We start from the raw sequence: 22856 nt of genomic DNA on the forward strand, positions 1-22856 counted from the left end.
AGTTCTGGCATCAGCCGAGCGCTGGGGCCACATTTTTAAGTGAATCTAGTCTTAAAAGGAATTAATGGGACGCTGGATTTTACGTATAGATAGCCTTATGCTAACTACAGAAATGGCCATGGCAATACTCCGGTTGGCTTGTTACTGCGATCTCCGTTGCAGTCTGGACAGCTCTTTGCAAATTTATAATGTTGCAAGCTCATCCCCGGCCACCAGTATTCTGATTGTAATTCTGTCAGAGATTCCTTGATCTGTTTGTGCCTCGGACCTTCACCAATGTGTGCGTCTGCTATTAATAAGACTCTCCTGTTCGTGTTTGGAATTACTCTATCCCCCACTCCAGGGATTTGAGCAAAAGGAACGGAGTTTGCGTCAATTACGTATGTATAATTGAGTGGATAGCTCACGGGTAGTGCTGCACAGTTGCCTTTTGAAGACGTTTTTACCGCCAGCATGGTTTCCCCGTCTATGTATTTTTCTGAACGCTTTTTTGTGGCTACGGAAGCCGGTTGAGTTGCTTCCGCTGTGGCTGTATGAGCCAAGGAATTCCCTGCAACGTGAACGCCATCACGTTGATGACTCAGAGTGTGTATCACCTGAGTCTTCTGCAGTTCTTTCTGTAAAACAACTACTTGTTCCCAAAGCATTTTATGCTTGATTGCGGAACCTGTGTCATCTTTGTAATCGTTTTGAACCCAGTTCTGCAAGTCATTATTGTAAGATTTTACGCAGAAATGCGAATCGCACACTATTAGTGTTGGGAATTCACGATCGGCATTTTCAAGCTCCATCTTTGAAGATCTGATTTCAGCTCGCTGAGCCGAACAGTTTCTCAGTGATTCAGTTTTTGTTATTTTTGGTCTGAATTTACCACAGCGCCAGCGACCTTTAACAATCGCGCATGCTGCATTGTAGAATTTACTATCCATATTGTAATGTTGTACAAATCTGTCCGTATAGATTATACAAGAGTACTGTTGGAGAGGCAGAATTTCGATTGGCAGAGCATATTCTTCTTCATATTTCAAATCATTCAGTTTTTTCATGTTCAGGACAAAATAGTATGTCACGTCTTCTTCAGCAAGAGAATTTTCCCACTGTATCCATTTTGGATCTAGTGCCACCGTTTTTAGATCAACTGGGCTGAATAACGCCTCAAAGGCTGATTCTGCTGTAAAAACAGTTATTCTTTTGCCTTGGGCTTGGGCTCTTTCTTTTGCTATAGCCGTCTGAACCGCCTTTACAGTATTTTCTGTAAGACTGAATGTTTTTTCTGCTTGTGTGTACAAATGTGATTTGTAAGCTATTGGTACCGTTTCTCCCTCATTAGAGGTCAGGTACGTGAATCCGCATCATCCTGGGATGACTCGGATTACAAGGTTGTGTGTATTGTCGCGAGTTTCTAATTTTGTTTTAGCTAACATGTATGTTTGCAGTGATCTCAAAATTTCTGTGTGTTAATGAGTCCAATTGATTGGGTTAAAATCAGGTTTTATTAATTCGTAGAGAGGTTTAACCCTCTCTGCATAATTTAGAATGTAAGTTCTTCCGAAATTCAGGAAGCCTAGTATCGATTGTAGGTTCTTCAGCGTTTTTGGTGCTTGGAGTACAGCGCACTTCTCTAAGAAGTTGTCTGCTAGGCTTTTGCCTTCACTTGATAATTCATATCCTAAAAACAGGACAGTTAGATGGGCAATTCGTGACTTTTTAAAGTTGAATTTGTAACCCTCTGCTGCGAACCCAAGTATTATGGTGTTCACTCTTTTCAAGTGAGTATCCAGGTAGTTATCTGTGAGATAGATGTCATCGACATAAGATAATGCCTCATCATCATACATTTGTAGTAACTCTGTTACTCTTGCTGAGAATAATCCTGGGCTATTCTTGAATCCCTGTGGGAGTCGACAGAAATTTTTCTGTGACCCTATTATTGAGAAAGCGGTTAAATACCTGCTTTCCGGTGCAATATTTTGACAAAAGAATCCATTAGAAATATCTAATGTTGTTTTGTATTTTTTGCGAACTATGTTATTCATTAGTGCCGCACTGTGCGAATTTTGTACCGCAAATGTCTTGCAACATGAGTTAAGGTATCTTTAGTCCAAGACTAGACGATATGAATCGTCTGGTTTGGAGACAGGAAACAAAGGATTATTCATTTGAGAGGTGCATGTTTCAATCACCCCTTGGTATTCAAGTTGATCTAAGATCTCCCTGACCTGTCTTTGTGCAGTTGGTTGACTTTTTAACTGGATTTTGTGAGGAGGAGAGTCCTCATCCCATCCTACATGATTTTTATATAATGCAGGTGCTTGAGCTACTGCCCATTTTCTGGCATATATGTATTTTCTATGTATTGGAATATGATCTGAGAAGGCAGGCATAATCATTTCTTCGCCATGAGGGCACTCCCTGACAAACTCTGGTGACCAGTCTTTCTCAGCTAATAGGATGTCATAGCCTTTTGAGAGGTTATCCCAAAACAGACCCCTTACCTTCATAGTCTTATCTCCCTCTATACGCAATGTTAATTTGTATATTTTATGAGGTTCCCTAACTCTGGTATCTGCAGTTTCCACCTGAATGTATTCATTTGTGTCCACTGTCTCCAGATGATTCATCAGGATCTTGCAACCTATGGTCACTTCTGCTGCACTGTCTAGCATTGTCTGTGCCCACTCTCTGTTTTTCAGCTGTGTCCTCAGTATCCTCGGCATGTTCGATTATTTTAATACTGGCTACCTTCTTTCTTGGAAATTGGAATTTTTTACTTTGAGCAGGTTCCTTGTCTTTGGACTGGACGTGCTCTCGCCTGTGTTCTGACCGTCCTCTTCTTTCTGATTTCTGCGAGGAAGTCTGAAAAGATCGAGAGTGACGTGTATCAATATCTTGATATCTATCAGGCTTTTTCAAATTATCCCTATTTCTAAGGTTGTATCTTTTCTCAGAGGACTCCCTTTGGGGAGACTTGTGTTCTCGGTTCGGAGATCTTTCTCTCCGCCGAGGAGACCTTCCTCTGGACTGGAATCTTTTTTCTTTGGGATTGGATTGTTTATTTCCATCCCAGCTCTTTTTTGGAGTGTTTAGATTATTGTTAATAAATATCTTTTCAGGATTTTCAAGTAGTTGGGGTTTTACCGGTTTCCCACCCAAACTATCTCTACCTAGTTCTTCATGGGATTTTTCCATGATTCTGGCAAGTTCAATTGGTTGGTCTGCTATATCTGTTTCTTTCAATTTTTGTCGGATCGCCACAGATGCTGCTTCTCCTTTTATGTTGGCTAGTAATATAGCCGAGACCTGCTTGAAGCCTTTCAGTAATTTCATACCAAGAAGTAAAGCAGGTTCTGGACCGTATTCATTTTGAACCTGTCTTAGCACATCTGGTATTACCGCCAGAGACAGAACACCATGTGTTTTTGTGTAATTGTAAACAAAGACTGTTCCCCAAGTGTCACAATCCTCCACGTGTGGTGCGACACCCATTGGAAGGCAGATAGTCAGATTTCTGTGTTTCTCACCAGGGGTAGTATTCGGGAATACTGCCTCTATTTGAATTATCTTTTGTGCTAGCCAGAATGGAATTTGTTCCCGTTTTGCGGGTGTTTTACCAAGACATGATTGTATGTTCTGTGGTGTCATTTTGTTTGTGTTTCCCTGATGAGGGGTCAGCTGTGGAATGTTAATAGCTGGTTGGACTGTTGCAGTCCGCATTACATAGTGGACTAATTGTCTATGAATTTTAATAAGTAATTTTAGCTGGGCTAAAAGTTCCTTCTCTGACATTTTTCCGATGTCTGGATGTGGTGTGTACCTGCTCCTGGTCTACCTAGTGGACCCAGCCTGGTGATGTGATCATTATGTTTTAGGGCGCCTTTAAACCAGAGCAGGTGTTCTTGGTAATTTAGTGGAATTTCCACATCCTCGTGTGTATTCTTCCGGAGGTTCCTCTATTTTGTAATAGTGGAATTCGTGTGTTGTAGCATTTGCCGCTGGAAAGTTTATCCATGAATAGAATACCTCTGTCTGCCGATATTCGTGTGCCTCTATCACGAAAATTACTGTACCACCTCGTGATGTCAGTCCATTTTCTACAAGTTTTAGAGTTATAGTTTTTCTTATGTTTGCCGGGATGATAATTGCACCCAGTTCATTTTCATTAAACCCTGTAACATCGAAACCCTGTTGATTCGCATCTACTGCGGCTTCACTGGTTTCGTTGTTGTTGCCGTTATTTGACATTGTTTTAATGAAAGTTTGCAGAGCAGGATTCCAAGGAAACAAAAGATTAGGTGCACAATATTTTGGAACACTGTATCCTTCAACGTTGACTAAACCAAAACTCTACATAGGAATCTCTTCCTACTAAGTTCCGGCGGATTTTAACCTTTCACCCACTCCAGACGTCTATTGGAGTATTTACGGGAAAAAGGGTCTGTGTGAAAAAGCACGACTGAGTTACTCTAACGTCTTGCATTAGTTTTATCGCCTTGCCCTACGTTGGGCGCCATGTAGTGTAGTTCCTATTTTCCCAATAGGCTCTGCGCATTGGAATAACATAACCAGCAGTGTAGACGTAGGACTGAGGTCTTCTAGGTCTCTACTGACTATGTTAGATTTAATTTAGGTTTGCGCCAGCAAGCTCAGAGGTCACTGGAAACTTTCTTGAATGAATAGTTAGAGATCAGCTTCCCTGGCTCAGACAAGAAGGGATTCAGCTTCCGATAACCGCATAAACATGACAACTTTGCTCCCTCAGAATAAGAGTAAATCTCTAGAGTTGTGTGAAAACAATAGACAGCTATTTCACTCAGTCACTTGTGCGTTCTTAGTTTCACCAGAGTGCAGAGAATAGAGAGACGGGCGTTTTCAATAAAAGGTATTATTTATTGAGCAGTCTTCCTTCTCATGCAAGAGAAATGAATTGCCACAATTGCAATACTTAATATAAAGTAAAGTACGTACAGTAAAAGGAGTATTATGAAATAATACTGTAAAAGCATTGATATGGTTTCTTAGCCATAAGACACTTTAAAATGGATAAAATATATACATACATATATACAGTCAAGAATCTTTATTCGATTTAGTTAAAAATCATACAAAGAGATAAAAACATTAAAATACAAACGAAGACTATTTACAATATCATACAAATCAGTGCTACAATGGGGTGCAATTCCATGCTATAAATAAAAAGAGCGAATTCATTTTATACAACATTTAAAAATAGAAAAACTCATTTAGAGGGGCCCATTACTGTGTTGCATTTTTTTTTTAATTCTAACTGCCGCCACCAAGAAATTTGCCATGCAAAATGTAATACGGATCTCGTTCAGTGATTGAAGATAGAGCAGAGCTGGTCTCACCTGCGTGAAGCCAACCTCCTGTAAAACAGGCAACAGATATTTTTTTTTAGGCTCTAAAAAGAAACCACAAAACATAACGAAATGCATGGTGTCTTGAACAGAAAAATTATCACAACAACAGGGAGGGGCTAATTCAGGTTTTTCCCAGGTTTTAAAGTTACCCAAATAAAAATGTAACAAATTAAACCTAAATTTTGTCAGGAGAAACCTATGGAATGGCTTCGTAACAACACCAAGGCAAAGTGGATAGTGCGATTGAATTTACAAGCAGATAGTGTTTCCTCACTGCAGGTTTCTGCAGTTCCCTTTCCTCACGCCCCACTCTTGCCCTACTCATGAACGGCTTCTTAATTATTTCTACATCCTGTTTCTTGATGTCCAAAGAGAATGTGAAGAGTTCCGGGCGACCCAGGTCTGAGAAAGACTTCATCAGGAAGGCCAACCATGGCATACATATATATATTGGCTAACGTGCTCAAATGGTGCTTTCTAAAATATGCCTACCCCGGTGTACCTGACCTAAGCCTAATACGTGCGAAGGAGTAAGTAAGTAGCAGTTTAAGTTAAGTTGGTTTTGCCAAGAATCTGACTCAAGAATTCTCTCTAAGGGTTTAGTCAGCACCGTACCTTGGGAATAGAATGTAGGAGGTTTGGTATCTCTCTCTCAGGACTCGATATCCCAGTCACCCGCAAGGGTAGGCTGGAAACGCCGGAGTTGGATTTTCTCGGCAGGAGAAAAGACAGCGTCTTTCTCAGCGCGTCAAAGAGGAGGGGCAGCGTCCGTGGGCTTTCCGCATCTGCTGGGCTCTCGGCAAGTAGATAGCTGCTCTGCTCCAAAAACCACCACCGTGTGTTTGCTTAAGGCAACGTTGGTATATTTATACCTGAAAGGTGCCGCGTTTGACGTAAGGTTTGGACATAAGACGTCAATAAAGATGTCACTAACAACTGGCCGTTCTTACAGTGCTCGCAGGAGTTCTACTACAAATCAAAACAAAGCAAGTGGGGATATCTTAAGTTGCTGGAGGTTTGGTGAGTCGAAAGAACTTGTTGTGCTTTCTAGGAATCTAAGGAAGTAGCTTTTGCCGTGCCTTGGACTGCAAGGGCGATTTACTGAAATTTGGATCTGATTCTTATACCATTATAGGGATATTATTGATTGTAGCCGTACAAGGGCATAAAATAGTAATCTTGATTTAGGTTCCTAGATAAAAACACAATAAGATTGCACTGGAAGGGGGTTGATAGTTGCAAAGTGTTCAGGGAACTGGTTTAGGATAATATGCATCTTATTGATTCTTGCCTGTCACTGCAATCTTTACATACAGTGATAATCCAGGATTTTACCAATTTATGCCAAGTGATTAAAACCCTTTTATCAAAACCCATATCCCAAGAAGAAAGCACCCACAGATGGTTTAACCATGAATGTACGTTGGCAAATAGGAACCTACGTAGGGCCCTATTAGCCAGCCGAGGTGTGCAACGGATGTTCAACTGGCCAGAAAGGAGTATAATGGGGCAGTTGCAAGTAGAAAGAAGGACCTCTTGACTGAATGTTGGGAAACCCTCTCTGAGGCGACCAGTCTAAAAAAAGGCAATATTTTTGGGGCAGCAGTAAGGGAGCTTCGATCAATGGACCAGTTATCAACCCCGATCAGCTGTAATATCTCTAGTGACGCCTGGGTTAAACACTTCTCAGAAATATATGCCACACCACCATCAGGGGCAGAAACGTATGTTCCTGGTAGTTTCGTCCCTATAGAGATAAGCATCTCAGCAGTAGAAGAAGCCATGCAGCAGAGTCTTGGGAACAAAGCCCCGGGGCCAGACAGGTTTCCAATTGATTTAATCAAGTTGATCCCCGATTTCTGGGCCCCAATGCTACTGAATGTTTTTAATAGTCTGACTCTCGCAAACCTACCAGCAACATGGGCCAAGAGTATTATAATACCGATCTTCAAGAAAGGAGGCAGGTCCCAGCCATGTAATTACAGACTATATCCCTAATAGACAAAACCCTAAACATTTTAGGGAGAGCTCTGTATAATAAAATTTTAACCTGGACGGAAGAAAATTATATTTTAGAACCATGTCAGTTGGTCTTCCGGAGCAAGGTGAGAACAGTTGAACAATGCATTAACCTCAATTTGCTTATTGGGAAATACACCATTGCACGGAGGTCCCCGATTTACATGGCATTCATGGATTTATCCACAGCTTTTGACCTTGTTAATAGGGCAAAGCTGTGGACAATCCTCCTGGAAGTTGGGCTGGATGAGCCGTTGGTACACTTTTTAGCATATTTTCATAAAGATCTCCAGGCTCAAGTGAGGATCGGTATGGGAGGTGAGGTTTCGGGGGCAATTGATGTAGGTAGGGAGGGTCAGACAGGGTTGTCTTCTGGCCCCCCTACTTTTCATTATCTATATCAATGGGTCGAACAGCTTTCTGAAAACAGCCACCTAGGATGTCCCCAAAATTAATGGGAAACCCATCCCTGTGCTCTTATACGCAGATGATGCGGTCCTTATAGGCTGCACTCCAAACTCCCTGCGTATTCTGGTCCAAAATTTTAATAAGTACATGAATGGGTTAGACTTAAGGGTCAATTTTAAGAAATCATTTTTAATGTGCAGTGGACTAAGGAAGCGAGAAATAGGCACTATTACAGTAGACAGTCAAAAATTGACTTGCACACAATCCTTTGTTGGGGTTGGTCTTTGCTGCGAACGGCTCCTGGGGTGAACATTTAGCTCACTCCAGGAGCAAGTTCTCAAAGGCCATCAATTCGATCTTCCCCGTTCTAACACCACTGGGGCTATTTCAGCAGTTCAGAAAATGTACAAACTTCAGTGCATCCCGGTGGCTACATATGGTGCCGAGATTTGGGGCATAGCAAAAAGTTTAGGTATTCAACAGGAAGAAAACAGGTTCTGTAGGAAACTGTTGGGTATCCCAATCTCGACCCCACAATATATATGCCACAAGGAACTTAACATCAATTTTATATCTGATTTTATCCGCGCCCGCCCTGCACTTTTTTGGCTCTCAGTGTGGAAGAACCAAGCCACTTCCCTGTCCCGACAGATTATTATTGCTTGTCTAAAGTGTGACAAAGGGTTGGAGATCCCATGGTTAAGAGGCGTGCAACAAAGCTTGCGCAGTATTAATAGAGAGCACATCTTCTTAGATCCCAGCTCAGCTGAAGTAGTTCCAAAAAAGGAACTGCGGGACGCCTTTTACTCCCTATACAATAAAGAGCGGAATGTTCTAGAATCTGCGAAAATGCGCAATTACATGTTTATTGAACAGCATTGTTACCCGCTGCATATATATGTCGCTTTTGCCAATGAGCCGATGAGAGCGGAGCTTATTATGTCGATTAAGAGCTGGAACAATCAGATTTGCACTCTGTTTCCCTCTTGGTTACCACTGTAAATGTAAATGTAAATGTACAGGAATTTATATAGCGCAAATCACTGAGCGGTTTCTAAGCGCTTGCTTAATGAACCCGTCCTGGTATTCCCCTGTGAGATAACCCCGGCAGGGTATCCACAAGGTGAAAGCCAGGCATCCCGCCGCGAGGGGCCGTTGTGGAGATTAAGCAAGCTATTGCCCAGAGTTGCAGAGTGTGAACCCGTGAATCGAGTAGGCACCGGAGCGAGAATTGTCGAGTCCATGGACATTTTTAGGACTCAAGACCCCGCCGAGCCGGGAATTGAACCCTGGTCCCGGGCTGACCTCTGCTTCCAGGTCTGCCTCCTCTAACCAGTGAGCCACACTTCTCCAAATCAAATCTTAACCAAACGCCATGCCCTTGTGATGGGAGGAGTGTACAATCAATTATACACTTTTTATTTTTCTGTAAGTACTATTTTGAATACTCCAAGCTTTTAAATCCTTATTTTAAAAAGAGACGACCGATCAGTTTGGACGAGGCCTATCAGTGTATAATAACCCTAGATGATGTAGATTTGATTTTTCGCACTTGCACTTATCTTAGAATTGCCATTAGAGCACATAAAGCACGTAGGTCTATGTTGGATCTTTGAGCCTTTTTGATAAGATTGAAAACTTTTTCCCCATTTTATCTATACTAATATAATAAAGAGAGAGCCCAAAACTTTGAGGCGGGTAATCTCAGGAACCACAGCACCAATCACAACACCCAATACAGCTTTGGAAAGGGCAGTTGCTTCAGAAGGACATAGGCTATGCAGACGCCCACCATATAAATTTAAAAGGTAAAAGAACGTGCCAGCAAAGTAGTCCCTTATGGGCGTGTCTGCGTTGTGCTGTGGGTGTGTGATGTGGCGTGACAAACGCTGGGGGCGTGTGGTACGTTCCGCCCTTCATGCCAGGTCTCATATCGTGTGGGCGGGGCGCGGGATTACGGAAAAAAAAGCGAGCGTTGTGCCCAATATTTCATTGTTTTTTCTTCCCAGGTTCTGTACATTCCAGCTCCGGGTGTCCACCCTGCTCCCTTTAAATACCCCTGCACCCCATAATCATAACCCACCCGTACTCCTTAAAATACCCCAACACCCTTAAATACTAACCCATCTTAACCCTATAAATATACCCTGTACCCCAAAACCCAAACCTATCCCTAAACCCTAAAAATAACCCTGTATCCCAAAACCCAAACCTAGCCCTGAACCCTATAAATACCCCTGTACCTCAAAACCCAAACCTCCCCTGAACCCTAAAAATACCCCTGTACCCTAAAACCCAAACCTAGCCCTGAACCCTAAAAATACCCCTGTACCCCAAAACACAAACCTAGCCCTGAACCCTTAAAATACCCCTGTACCCCAAAACCCAAACATACCCCTGAACCCTAAAAATACCCCTGTACCCCAAAACCCAAACCTAGCCCTGAACCATAAAAATAACCCTGTACCCCAAAACCCTAACCTACCCCTGAACCCTAAAATACCCCTGTACCCCAAAACCCAAACCTAGCCCTGAACCCTAAAAATACCCCTGCACCCCAAAACCCAAACCTAGCCCTGAACCCTTAAAATACCCCTGTACCCCAAAACCCAAACCTTCCCCATAACCCTAAAAATACCCCTATACCCCAAAGCCCAAACCTAGCCCTGAACCCTAAAAATACCCCTCTACCCCAAAACCCATACCTATCCCTAAACCCTAAAACTACCCCTGTACATCATGACCCAAAACTATATCTGAACCCTTAAAATACCCAAACACCCCAAAACATATACCTCAGTACCCCAAAACATATACCCCTATACCCATACTTACCTTATCCAAACATTTTAAAAAAAACATGCTTTTACCATTCATGCATTTACAACGAATTTCGTTGTAAATGTATGCGGGGGTAACAACATATAAAATGTAATGTCATGCGTTATAATGGCATTGCGGAGTCATGGTACTTTCGTAATGAAAGTATGCGGAGTGATGGTATGCGGAAAGAAAGTTGCGGAATAATGGGTGTTTACCCTCCCCCGGTAAGAACATTAGTGGCACGGCGGACCACATCTCCAGCAACATACTCATATTTTTTCACCACCGATTTGAAAAATGCACAGGTCTCTCTCATTGATGGCCAGCACCGACATACACTTTTAGACACACCTCCCGCCACAAGTTCTAGAATTCCGAACTTTAGAGCTGGGGAGCTACGTACGAATCTCGGCATCAGCTCAACATCCTGTGATTCCAGGTAAATCGTTTTGTCTCCCTGTGCCTACCACAAATGAACGTGTTCTTCTGTAATGTAAATTGTGCTCATGCCATGTTGATCGAGTTCGCGCTATATAATATTGCAAGGAAAAATAAAGTAGGGAAACTCAAGTTCACACACTACTGAACGCGCACTCTTAAGTGCATCAGCAGTGCACTGTGAATCGGAGCGTTTCACAGGCCTGTCACAGATAAGAAATGCTTTCAAAACGAAATCCTACAAAACAATATACTACTAGCCGGCAGCAATTCATACCCAGACAACGTCGGGACGGGCTGCTAGTTCTTCAATATAATGGATGATTATGTACATTTTTTGGCATTTGAATTTTATTTATGTATGGATTGACTGTGTTTTACTATGAATTAGTGCTTTTATGGGTACCAAGGTATCCGTATAAAGTTAATGAACTGAACTGAACTGACTGGAACCTTAAAGTCAGTTCTCCAATCAGTGTTGAAACCTTGTGCAATTATTTTATGTGGTCCACCGCCATCTTGAATTATTTTGTTAGGTGATCTCGAGGTCATGTATCTGTTAAGGCTTTGAGGAGATTGTATTGTTAGCTTCACAACAGAATACCTATTTGACAAGCAGGATGTCTCATTAAGCGCTGTTAATAATGAGCTAACAAGACTAGCCAGTAAACATGCAGCACATATGTGTATGTCACCTCCATGCCATGAGACCCAGGAAGGCTCCCTCGGGAATTGAGACACTCCGCAGGAAACCGAGATGTGGGGGCAGTCTCTGAACATGAGGGAAGGTGGCTGACAGGGCTGGAGTCAGCCTATCCCCCACCAGCCCCCAGGAACTGAGACAATTGAGATCAGGCACCCTAGCCAGTGGTGTGACCATGATGCAGTAGTTGTAAAGAAATGTCTCTTCATCTTATTTCAGAAATGCCATGCCTCCGAACTACACCCCATGTTTTCATTGATCAACGACAGGACGCTGAGCGAGTAATGTTTGTCTGAATCTGTGTTGCTGACAAAAATGATATATAAAGACCTTGATAAAACAAGCATTTTCAATGCAATAGGTCTCGCATTTGTAAGAGTTTAATCTATTGGTATTGTAAATAACAATGCCTATTTATCTGTTTTGCTAATTAAAACATAAATAAAAGGCATTGTGATTTACAATGCCAATAGCTCAAAAATGTGTAAATGCGAGAACTATTCAAAGAAGCGGCACTGTCCAGGGCAGCTTGGAAAGTTAAAGCGCACATGGCGGCCTGAATGTTGCAGGAAAGCATGCTGATATGGAAGTGTTCGTCATCAGGGATGCCATGTACCAGTCCTGAACGTTCACTTAAACACACAATGCATTCTGGGAGCTGTAACTCTGGCTCACCAGTGTACATGTTGGGCAATTGAATTCTTCACTACTTGGCACTCTTATGTAACCTCTTTTACACAGCTAAAAACAATTTTTGAACAAAAATATATTTTATTTACATTCAGCAAAGGTATCAAAATCAATTTTCTCAGAGCTTAAGTGCCGTTCTGTAACATTGATTGGCACACAAGTGTTTATTTCATTCTGTATTACATATGCCACAAAAATAGCAAGGTGGTATCTAAGTTGATTAGCATACGGGAGAATATAACCCATAATATGATGGTCAACAAAGTAGATTAGATTAAAAATGCTGCATTTACTTACAATTACATTTTCAAATATCATCTTTACAAAGTAAAAAAGAAAACATAAATGCAATAGATAAAACCATGCTGCAGGCAGTTCCCGTAAGTGTGACGAGCCCTTGTGTACAGAAGTTAAAAATGTATGTTTTAATGTACTGGTACCTCCCCCAGCAAGTCCGACTGTGATCGTGAGCTCCCGAAATAGGCGCGCGGACGAGCGAGTATCAACTGCAGCTCCTTTATCAGGATTTGCCCCACCCTGAGCTGTGCTATGAAACCGAGTGACTGAAGTTCACGCTACAAAAGACAACTATTAATACATAAATAAAGCCTACTTCTCGAGACTACGGTTGCTACTATAACAGGGAAATATTTCCTGATTGATAACTATTTTAAGGGTGTTTTGTGATAACAGGGGACACCTTCCAGACACAAGTATAACAAGCAAACAAATCCCCCCGGCCCTCACTTACCACATGTAGTCTACCTCCAGCCCCCAAGCCCGCTGGTACCATGCTGCGGTAAATGGGCCACAGAAACGCTGGAGCACGCACACCGCAAGTCGGCCTGGAGCGCGCCTCGAAAGAGACGCGGGAGGACAGGAGCGTGACGCCGTGAGCGTGCACGTTGGTGTTCCCGCACGTTCACAGACCGGTGTCTGCTCGTGCACAGGTCTGTCTCCAGGTCTGACTCCCTTGGAGGCAAACACGGCAGCTATAAGTCTCGTTGGCGGCAGCGCTTCGCGCTGCAACGCCAGCGAGACCTAAAAAGGACTGCAATTAGGCTTTAGAAGACACAGAAGGAGGCATCTGAGGACTTGAAGAAGGATGTGGTGCTTGGAATGAGTGGTCAGTGACCTGGGCAGAGGTTTGAGGGTTGAAATGAGGCTTCTAAAGACTCAAGGGGATGCTACGGACTGGAGGGAGGTCACTGCCAACTGGATAGACATGTATTAGGACTAGGAGCTAATCTGAGGATTACAATGAGGTTTATGAGAACTGGACGAGACCTCTTCTTATTGGAAGGAATTTACTAATGAATGGGGCCTGAATATGGCTTTAATGACATTTCAGTGATGTTGGGAAGCACTGAAGGGATGTTTTGAACACTGGCATACTAGATAGGACATTTTAAATCAGATTCTGCACAACTCTAAATTGAGGAAAACCTGAGGGAACTTTTCCAAGGCGTTATTGCATTTTGTGTGTGTTCAGAGTACTTTTCTTAGGACTTTAGTTAAGTTTTAAAGATACAAATATGTTTTGTGAGGACAGCAGGTCCTTTATGTTGCAGCTATTTCAAGACTCATAGGAGTGTGCTGAATACTCGCAGAAATTTATGAAAATTTAAGAGTTTCCTGATGACACAAGGGAGTTATCCAAGGACTTATGTTTTTAGTTGGAATCAAAGGTATTTTCTGAGGACTTAAGGTTTATTTTGAGGATGCAAAGTGATTTTCAGAGGATCTGAACTTTTCCAAGCTGTTTGTGTGAGCTCAGTGGTGGTATTTACACACAGCAGCAGCAAGGCCTTCTACTTACACACAGAGGAGTATAATAAACCAGCCGTACCTGCTTAGGGTGCTCCTGACATCCTGCAAAACAGAGAAACAAACACAGAGAAATCAGTTTCCACAGGAGATGTGAAAGTTATGGCAGTATTTTTGGGAGTGAAACACTTAACTATCTATGGTTAAAAAACAGTGACTGGGGTCACATGACAACACATTCTGTGGTATCGCATGACTAAGACAGAATATGATATTCTGAATGAGTTGACATGACATAGCAGGCAATAATATTCTGAATGGTAATGACATAGCACAGTGCCATTCTGAATGGAGTCACAAAACACAACACATTCTGATATTCTGAATGGAGTCATTTGACACATAATATGATGTTCTCAACAGGGTCACATGCATGGGCATTGTTAGAGCTGGGGTTCCCTAGTTGACAATGGTATGCACCTTTGACCAAATAGGGACCCTTGCTTCGAAGTCATTTTTGAACACATACAGTAATACAGTGATAACACTACAGATGGACACAACACAGGCTTTATAAGAATAAGTATTGTTTATATAGACTTATTACAAGACCATAAACAACAAAAATCCACAATACTGTAATCGATAATAATTCTTCAAGTTGGTAGAAATAGTTAAAAAAAAGGTTATTCACTTAAAAGCAGTCTTAAGCAAAAGGTAACCACCAACTGGAGTTATCACGACGCCAAGGTCAAATAAATCCTAAAGTACCGTGCCGACCGTGAGGTGTGCAGCGTCGGGCCCGGAGTCAAAACAGACACACAGAGAACAGTACCTTGAAAAAGCGAAAACAAAGACAGCTCACAGCGTCGGGGAGGTGCGGCGTCTGGTTCTTGCTTCGCGGGAGATGATGCGTCGGGACCTGGATGCTTGTGCAGGCAGTTGAGGCTTCAGTTCCTGACTTTTTACAGCTAATTTTAAAATTGTCTTGGTACTGATTGTATTTTAATAGTGTTGCTTCTGCCTTACCTACACGCTGACTCCCCGGTCCACCGCAGCAATTCATGCTGTTTGCTGTGGAGGGAGGTAAAGCGTCCTCAAATTCCTGATCACTCCACGCAGGGCGGCCATCTTTAGGAGGGTGACGCTCTAGTTTCCACTATCCCTCTCATTACTAAAGGGGCTCAGCGCACTCGCGCACGAATTGTTGAAGAAAGAACATCGTTGTGCTAGCGCTTGGCAGGAAACGCCCATTGCTGCTTACAGCTAATTTTAAAATTGTCTTGGTACTGATTGTATTTTAATAGTGTTGCTTCACCTTACCTACACGCTGACTCCCCGGTCCACCGCAGCAATTCATGCTGTTTGCTGTGGAGGGAGGTAAAGCGTCCTCACTTCCTGATCACTCCACGCAGGGCGTCCATCTTTAGGAGGGTGACGCTCTAGTTTCCACTATCCCTTAATTTACAAAAACTTCGGTCCCGTCGCGCAGCGGTGACGCGCAGCGGGAGCGCCTCAGTAGCGCCGAAGAGGCGCCAAAGAGAAGCCAGTCTGCGCCAGTCCGCGTCCAAACGCGCCTGGCGCTCTGCTTCTACCGACTATCATGGTAGGGCCGCGCATTACATATTGCGCTTCTTCTCTGCTGGCTTTGAGATCGAGTATTAACCCTTTATGTCTACATTCGGTCCTTCCGACCAATCCGATGGCTAACTGTAAAATCTGCAACTGAGATCTGTCTGCCCTGAGCACAGCAACACATCCTCCTATACATGATCGGAAAATGTTCCTTCTGAATTGCAGGTCACTACCTAGACACTGTACCGAACTGGCCATGTTGATAGAGGAGCTCAACCCTGATGCCCTCTTTTTAACGGAGACGTGGCTCCAGTTGGAAATGGATCCTACTGTAGTATGGGCTATTCCCCATGGTTACACCCTAAAACGACTAGATCGTAAGCTGGGTAGAGGTGGAGGGCTGGCCATTATACATAGAGACATCTTCCGTTGCCGCATTTCTATCCCAGCTATGCGAGCTTGCGAAAGTTTGTACTTTACTTTGGAGTTCTCCCCAACATCCACCTTTTCTGGTATTTTAGTTTACCGACCACCGGGCCCCTTGAACAACTTTATTACTGAGTTGACAGATGCGGCCGCTAATCAGATGCTCCTGGCAGCAAATTTTACGCTGCTGGGCGACCTGAATCTACATTTGGATGATTCCCAGGATGCAACAGTTACTGGTCTCCGACTTAGTCTCCAAGCCATTGATTTGTTGCAAAAAGGTTTTCACCCAACGCACATTAAAGGCCACCTCCTGGCCAACATTTTTAGTAATATTGACAGCCTAACAGTGAAAATCCCTATACCTCTGCCTTGGACCGACCACTATCTAGTACCTTTTACGTGGCCTACTAACATCCCCTCTATGTCACAAAATAAGAACAAGCACTGGGGTAGGAAATGGGCTTCGTTGCCCCTTTCTGAATGGAAATTGGCCCTCGACGACCATCCACCTTCCAAATCAATGAACCCCAGTATAGCCACTTCTAACTATGATAATTGGATCACTAATACTTTGGACCAGGTCCTCCTGAAAGAATTTCTACACTCCACAAAGCGATCTAAAGTAGCCCCATGGTACTCCCCTGCCCTCAGAACCATGAAACAGTTGTGTCGTAAATTGGAGAGAGCTTGGAGGCGAGAATATTCGCAATCCAAGAAAACCGAGTATAGAGCTGCTATTAAATCATATAAGAGTGAATTGAAAAATGCACAGATCCAATTTTATGACTCTAAAATTAACTCAGCCGCAAACTCGCCCAAAGAAATATTCAAAAAAGCAAAGTCATTAATCTCCCCCCCCTCCTGAGTGCCTATCCCCTGTTGGTGCGCTCGCTCGATGCAATAATCTGGCAACCTTTTTCTCTCAGAAAATTCAGGCCATCTACTCCTCCTTTCCCACTGATGTAGAGGAGCTGGACACTACTGCTGGCTCTAAAGTGGACGCTCCAGCTCATAGTTCGCTTGATGAGTTCCCTCTTCTTAACTCCATCTCATTGAAGAAAATATTCTCCAAAGTCACCTCAGGATCTCCCAATGATCCTGCTCCTCCTCAGACCCTCCTTAAATCAGCGAGGCCATATGTCCTGTTATCCTAGATGTCTTAAATTCGTCTATCATCTCCAGCTTGGTCCCTGCCCAGTGGAAATGTGCGATGGTAAGGGCCCTTCTTAAAAAGCCCACATTAGATCAGAACAACTTGGCAAATTTTCGCCCTATCTCCCTCCTCCCTTGGATGAGTAAGTTGCTGGAGAGACACATCAATAACATCTTGGTAGACTATTTGGAGTCCAATGGTCTGCTGTGTGCCTCCCAGACTGGATTCCGCCCTCAACATGGTACCGAAACCGCCTTACTCGCGGTAACGGAAGAAACAAGATCTGTGCTGGACCGGGGAGGGAAGGCGGCCATTATACTGTTGGATCTCAGTGCCGCGTTCGACACGGTTAACCATGCCACACTATTACATCGTTTGAGTGGCATGGGTGTGTCGGGCGCGGCCCTGGAATGGCTGACCTCCTTCCTGGATGAGCGCTTCTTCCAGGTGTTCGAGGGCGAGGCAGTATCCTTGAAACATCCACTGAGCTGTGGGGTTCCTCAGGGCTCGGCCCTGAGCCCCACGCTCTTTAATGTCTACACGAGTCCTCTAGCAGGAATTGTTCAGCCCTTCGGTGTGCGTATCATCACCTATGCGGATGATACCCAACTGGTGGTCTCTTTGGATCACACAGAGGGTTCATCCAACACCTTGGGGCCCTGTCTAGAGGCAGTAGCCAAGTGGATGCATTCCTCATGTCTTAGACTCAACGGGGAAAAGACAGAGATCATATTATTGGGCAATCTTGCACCGACCACTCTGGTTTCCATCTGGCCCACATGTCTTGGTTCTCCTCCCTCACCGAAACCGCACATCAAGAGCCTTGGAGCCTGGCTTGATAAAGCATTAGATTTTTCTGTGCAGGCCACCAAAACTGCTTCCATCTGTATTGGACTGTTGAGAATGCTCCGGAAGATCCTCCCATTGCTTCCTTTCCAGGTGCGGAGAATCATGGTTCAGGCCTTGATACTCTCCCGCCTGGATTATGGAAATGCGTTATATCTGAGAGCTCCGGCAGCAGTGACCAACAGACTCCAAGTCACACAAAATTGTGCTGCCCGACTTTTGTTCGGTATCCCCCGCTGGCAATCAGCAAGGAAGGCCCTAAAAGAACTCTACTGGCTCCCAATTGCTGCCAGAACACACTTCAAAGCTATGTGCATTGTGCACAAAGCATTTCACCGAAGAGGTCCAGCTATCCTGCGTTCTTTGGTTGTACCCTACATTCCATCGAGAACCCTTCGTTCCAGCATCTTGCATCTTGCCACCACAACCAAAGTCAATAGGGCTCGTTGGGGAGGCCGGGCTTTCTCACACATGGCGGCAAAGATGTGGAACTCGCTCCCGCCGAACATGCGGGAGATTAGCGACCTGATGGTCTTCAGGAAAACATTAAAAACTTACCTGTTCGCTAAAATGTGCTAAATACCCTGCTATCCTGCTCACCATATTATTCAGCTCAAGCGCTGCGAGGCCTCCCGGTATGTATGCGCTATATAAATATAATTTTTCATTTTATTTCATTTCATTTCATTTCATTTCTGACCGGGGAGGAGGTGGCGTCACGAGGGCGTGAAACCACGGTTCCGTACGATGTCACAATGTCGATGGATTCTTGACCACCCACGTCGACAACTGGCTCTTCGATGATGTCGGCTTCTGAGTTGATGCGGCACAGCCGCAGGTGTCGGGACGGCGTCACAAGTCGGAGCAGTGCTCACGGCTATGGCAGGCTTACCATGTAATTCGCTGGCATTGATGTGGCACGGCGGCCTGCGGCAAGTCTACGTTGCAAGTCGGAGCAACGCTCATGGCTGTGATGTAGATGACGGCGCCGCTAGCCACCATTGGTGTTGCAGAATTTCTTCTGCAGCAGCTAGAACAGCAAGTTTCAGATGCAGGCAAACTGAAGAGGTTAAGTCTGGTATCCCTGAGACTTTGGTCAGGAGGCAAGCTCAAATCAAGCCCATAGAGTAATATTCTGCAGGATGATTAAAGTCCTTTAGACGTTCCACCTCCTCTCCTTGGCACTGAAGACACCACTGTAAGCCAAGCCAGCAAAACAGCACACTGGCAGGGGGCAGTACAACTCCTACAGTTTCCTTGGTTCTTCTCCTTGGCAGAGGTTCGTCTTGTTGTTCCAGAACTGACCTAAAGTCTTGGGGTCTGGGTCCCCATATTTATACTACAAATCCTTTGTCCTCTGAAGGCAGAGGTTCCTGTACCCAGTCCAAACCAGTTCTGTGCAGTCCTGGAGCACTTTGTGGACAAGACTCCTTCTTTCCTTTAACAGTGTGGGCCAGGGACATCAGACACACCACAGGAGGTGGAGCAAGCATTGTGGAAGGCAGGGACAGCTCTATTCAGGTCCCAGGTGCAACTTCTCCCACCCATCTACATGCAGGTGGCTCTATTCAGCACTGTGCTGACTCACCCTGACTCCTGTAATCCCAAAGCCCGTCACACAAACACACAAGGAATACACAACCTAGCAGAGGCAGGCTTGGATAGTTAGGCAAGAAAATACCTACTTTCTAAAAGTGGTATTTTCAAACACAGAATGTTAAAACCAACTTTACTAAAATATGTTTTTTATCATTCAGAGTTCAGGCATACTAAATTTGAATGTCTACCTAGTTCCCCGAGTCAGTTAGGATTATAAAATGTTATACTCATGCTGCCCATTCTGGCCTATGGGTAACAGTTAGCCTTGCAATAGTGAAAAACGAAAATGGCTGTAATTCACTATTAGGACATGCCACACACACCAGGGCATGTCCTACATCATACTTACAATGCGCCCTGCAATTGGGTCTACCTTAGCAGTGTCTGATATGAAGAGAAGAGAATGTTTAGGGACTGGCAAGTGGATGCGCTTACCAAGTCGAATTGGCAGTACTAGACTGCACACAGGCTCTGCAGTGGCAGGCTCGAGACACACTTCTACAACCTGCTTCTGTGGGTCGCACAACCAATGCTGCAAGCCTACCAGCAGAATTTGATTTACAAGCCCTGGGCATACATGGTGCACTGTACTAGAGTTTGACAAGTAAATTAAATAACCCAATCACGGAGTCACTAATCAATACATCAATTTAACAAAGGCATGAATTGCACTGTGGCACTGAATAGCAGTGGCACAGTACCCAAAGCATCTAAAAAGCAAAACAGATCAAAACAGAGGAGGCAATCAATAAGAGATGGAAGGGAGACTCACGCCAATGATACCAGGTCTAACATATGTCCCCTCCAGCTGAAATGTAGGGAGAACTACCCTTCCCCTTGGGAGTTCTCATCACTAAGGCGAAAAAATCTGGACAGACCATCAGAATTGGTGTGTTCTGTACCAGGGCGGTGTTCCACCGTAAGGCCCCTCCCCTGTAGGGAAATGGACCACCTCAAATAACTTTGGTTTCCCACCCCTCATCTGCATCAACCATCTGAGGGGCCTGTGGTCTGGCTGAACCCAGAAGTGAGTCCCAAACATGTATGGTCTCAACGTCTTCATTGCCCAGACCACAGCAAATGCCTCATGCTCAACTGCACTCCACCTCTGTTCCCATGGAAGTAACCTCCTACAGATAAAGGCTACAGGTTGGTCTAGGACCACCTCATTTTTCTGTGATAGAACAGCCCCACGCCATACTTTGAAGCATCTGTTTGGACAAACAATTTCATTGAGAAGTTGGGCGCCTGATGCACGGGTGCTGTGCATATGGCAGGCTTCAGGGCGTCAAAAGCCTTCTGACAGGTGTCAGTCCAGTTCACTTTCTTGGGCTGCTTCCTGGAAGTTAGCTCAGTCAAGGGTACAACATTGTCGCCATACCCCTTGACAAACCACCTGTAGTACCCAGTGAGTCCTAAAAAGGCTCTCACCTGCATCTGAGTCTTTGGGGGTTCCTATGCCAGGATGGTATCAATCTTGGGTTCCTCCCCAGAGTGAAGTCCGGGTCCCCGGCGGATGTCTGTCCGGCACGTATCCTGCAGCAAATTTACTCCTGCTGTTTTGAACCCCCCATCGTCTTCCTTAACAGCTCCTTAGCACAGGGCGTAGTGACCCCTGCGCTAAAGGCAGCCACGATAGTACCCATCTTGAAGAAACCTGGCGCGGACCCTTCCATCTCGGCCAACTATCGCCCCATCTCCCTGCTGCCCTTTTTGGGCAAGGTGATGGAACGCCACGTCACCGCGGTACTGAGCGCCCATATTGAGACCAATGGGGGGCTGGCATCGCGCCAGGCCGGTTTCCGTCCCAGACATTCGACCGAATCGGTTGTGGTCTCAGTCCTAGATAACCTCAGAAAGGGCATGGATGATAACAAACACCAGGCACTGGTCCTCCTTGACCTGTCCGCCGCCTTTGACACGGTGGACCATACCATCTTACTGTCCCGTGTCAGGGCGGCTGGAATAGGGGGATCAGCCCTGGTTTGGCTCTCCTCCTTTCTGAGGGACCGCACCCAGGCAGTGCGGCTAGGCAACTTCTCTTCCACTCCCCTCCCTGTCACTTGCGGTGTCCCCCAGGGATCCTCTCTTTCTCCCCTACTTTTCAATCTCTATATCTTTCCTCTTATCTTCGCGCTCCAGCAGCTGGAGGTCACCGTGTATAACTATGCGGATGATCTCCAGCTCATCTTTGATCTATCCTCTTCTCCCCTCTCTATCTCTAACTTCCAGTCTACTATGACATTCATCAGGGACTGGATGAACCACAACCATCTTAAGTTGAACCCGGATAAAACCGAGTTGGTTCTCACCGGTGGTTCATCCAGCCCCTGGAACTCTCTCTTCTGGCCCCCTTCTCTGGGTCCCGCACCTTCCACGGTCAAAACACTGGGTGTCAAAATGAACCACCAGCTCACTCTCCACTCACAAATCAGCTCCGTGGTTTCCTCTTGTTTTCTCACCCTCCGCACCATCCGCTCTGTTTCCCGCTTTTTCTCCCCTCAGGCACTCAAGATCATTATGGCCGCCCTGGTGATATCAAGGCTGGATTATGCCAACGCCCTCTATCATGGCATTCCAGCTTACAGTCTGCGTAGACTTCAGTCGATCCAGAACCAGGCGGCCCGGCTGGTTTACGGCCTCCCACGCTACCACCATTCCACCCCCCTTCTTAGGGAGCTTCACTGGCTTCCCATAAAAGAACGTTCCCTTTTTAAGATTGGCTGCATGGTCTTTCAGGCCCGTCAGGGCACTGCCCCCGCTTTTATCTCTTCCTTAATAAAACCCTATGTTCCCACAAGAGAGCTCCGGTCTTCCTCTAAGTCCCTTCTTCAGACCCCCCGCTTTACACGTAAAAAGTGGGGTGGGGCAAACTTCTCCACTTTGGCCCCAACATTTTGGAACTCCCTCCCTGACCATCTTCGTTCTGCTACCCAGTACCTCTCCTTTCGTAAAGATCTAAAAACCTTCCTCTTCAATCAGGCTTTCCCCGCTTAGATCCTCATTCCTATCACTCTTGTCTTCT

At 44.8% G+C, this 22856-nt stretch overlaps 1 protein-coding gene across 1 annotated transcript in view; it reads right to left on the bottom strand.

Annotated features, from left to right (window-relative positions):
• LOC147710244 (E3 ubiquitin-protein ligase TRIM39-like) overlaps nt 1–22856 on the bottom strand; it is a 136965-nt gene that overhangs the window by 54437 nt on the left and 59672 nt on the right. Inside the window, exon 4 of the mRNA XM_086920918.1 lies at nt 14312–14334. Coding sequence (XP_086777044.1) covers nt 14312–14334 — 23 coding nt within the window. The remainder of the gene's footprint in view (nt 1–14311; nt 14335–22856) is intronic.

Source organism: Lissotriton vulgaris, chromosome 5 (assembly GCF_964263255.1).
Source record: "Lissotriton vulgaris chromosome 5, aLisVul1.2, whole genome shotgun sequence".
NCBI lineage: Eukaryota > Metazoa > Chordata > Amphibia > Caudata > Salamandridae > Lissotriton > Lissotriton vulgaris.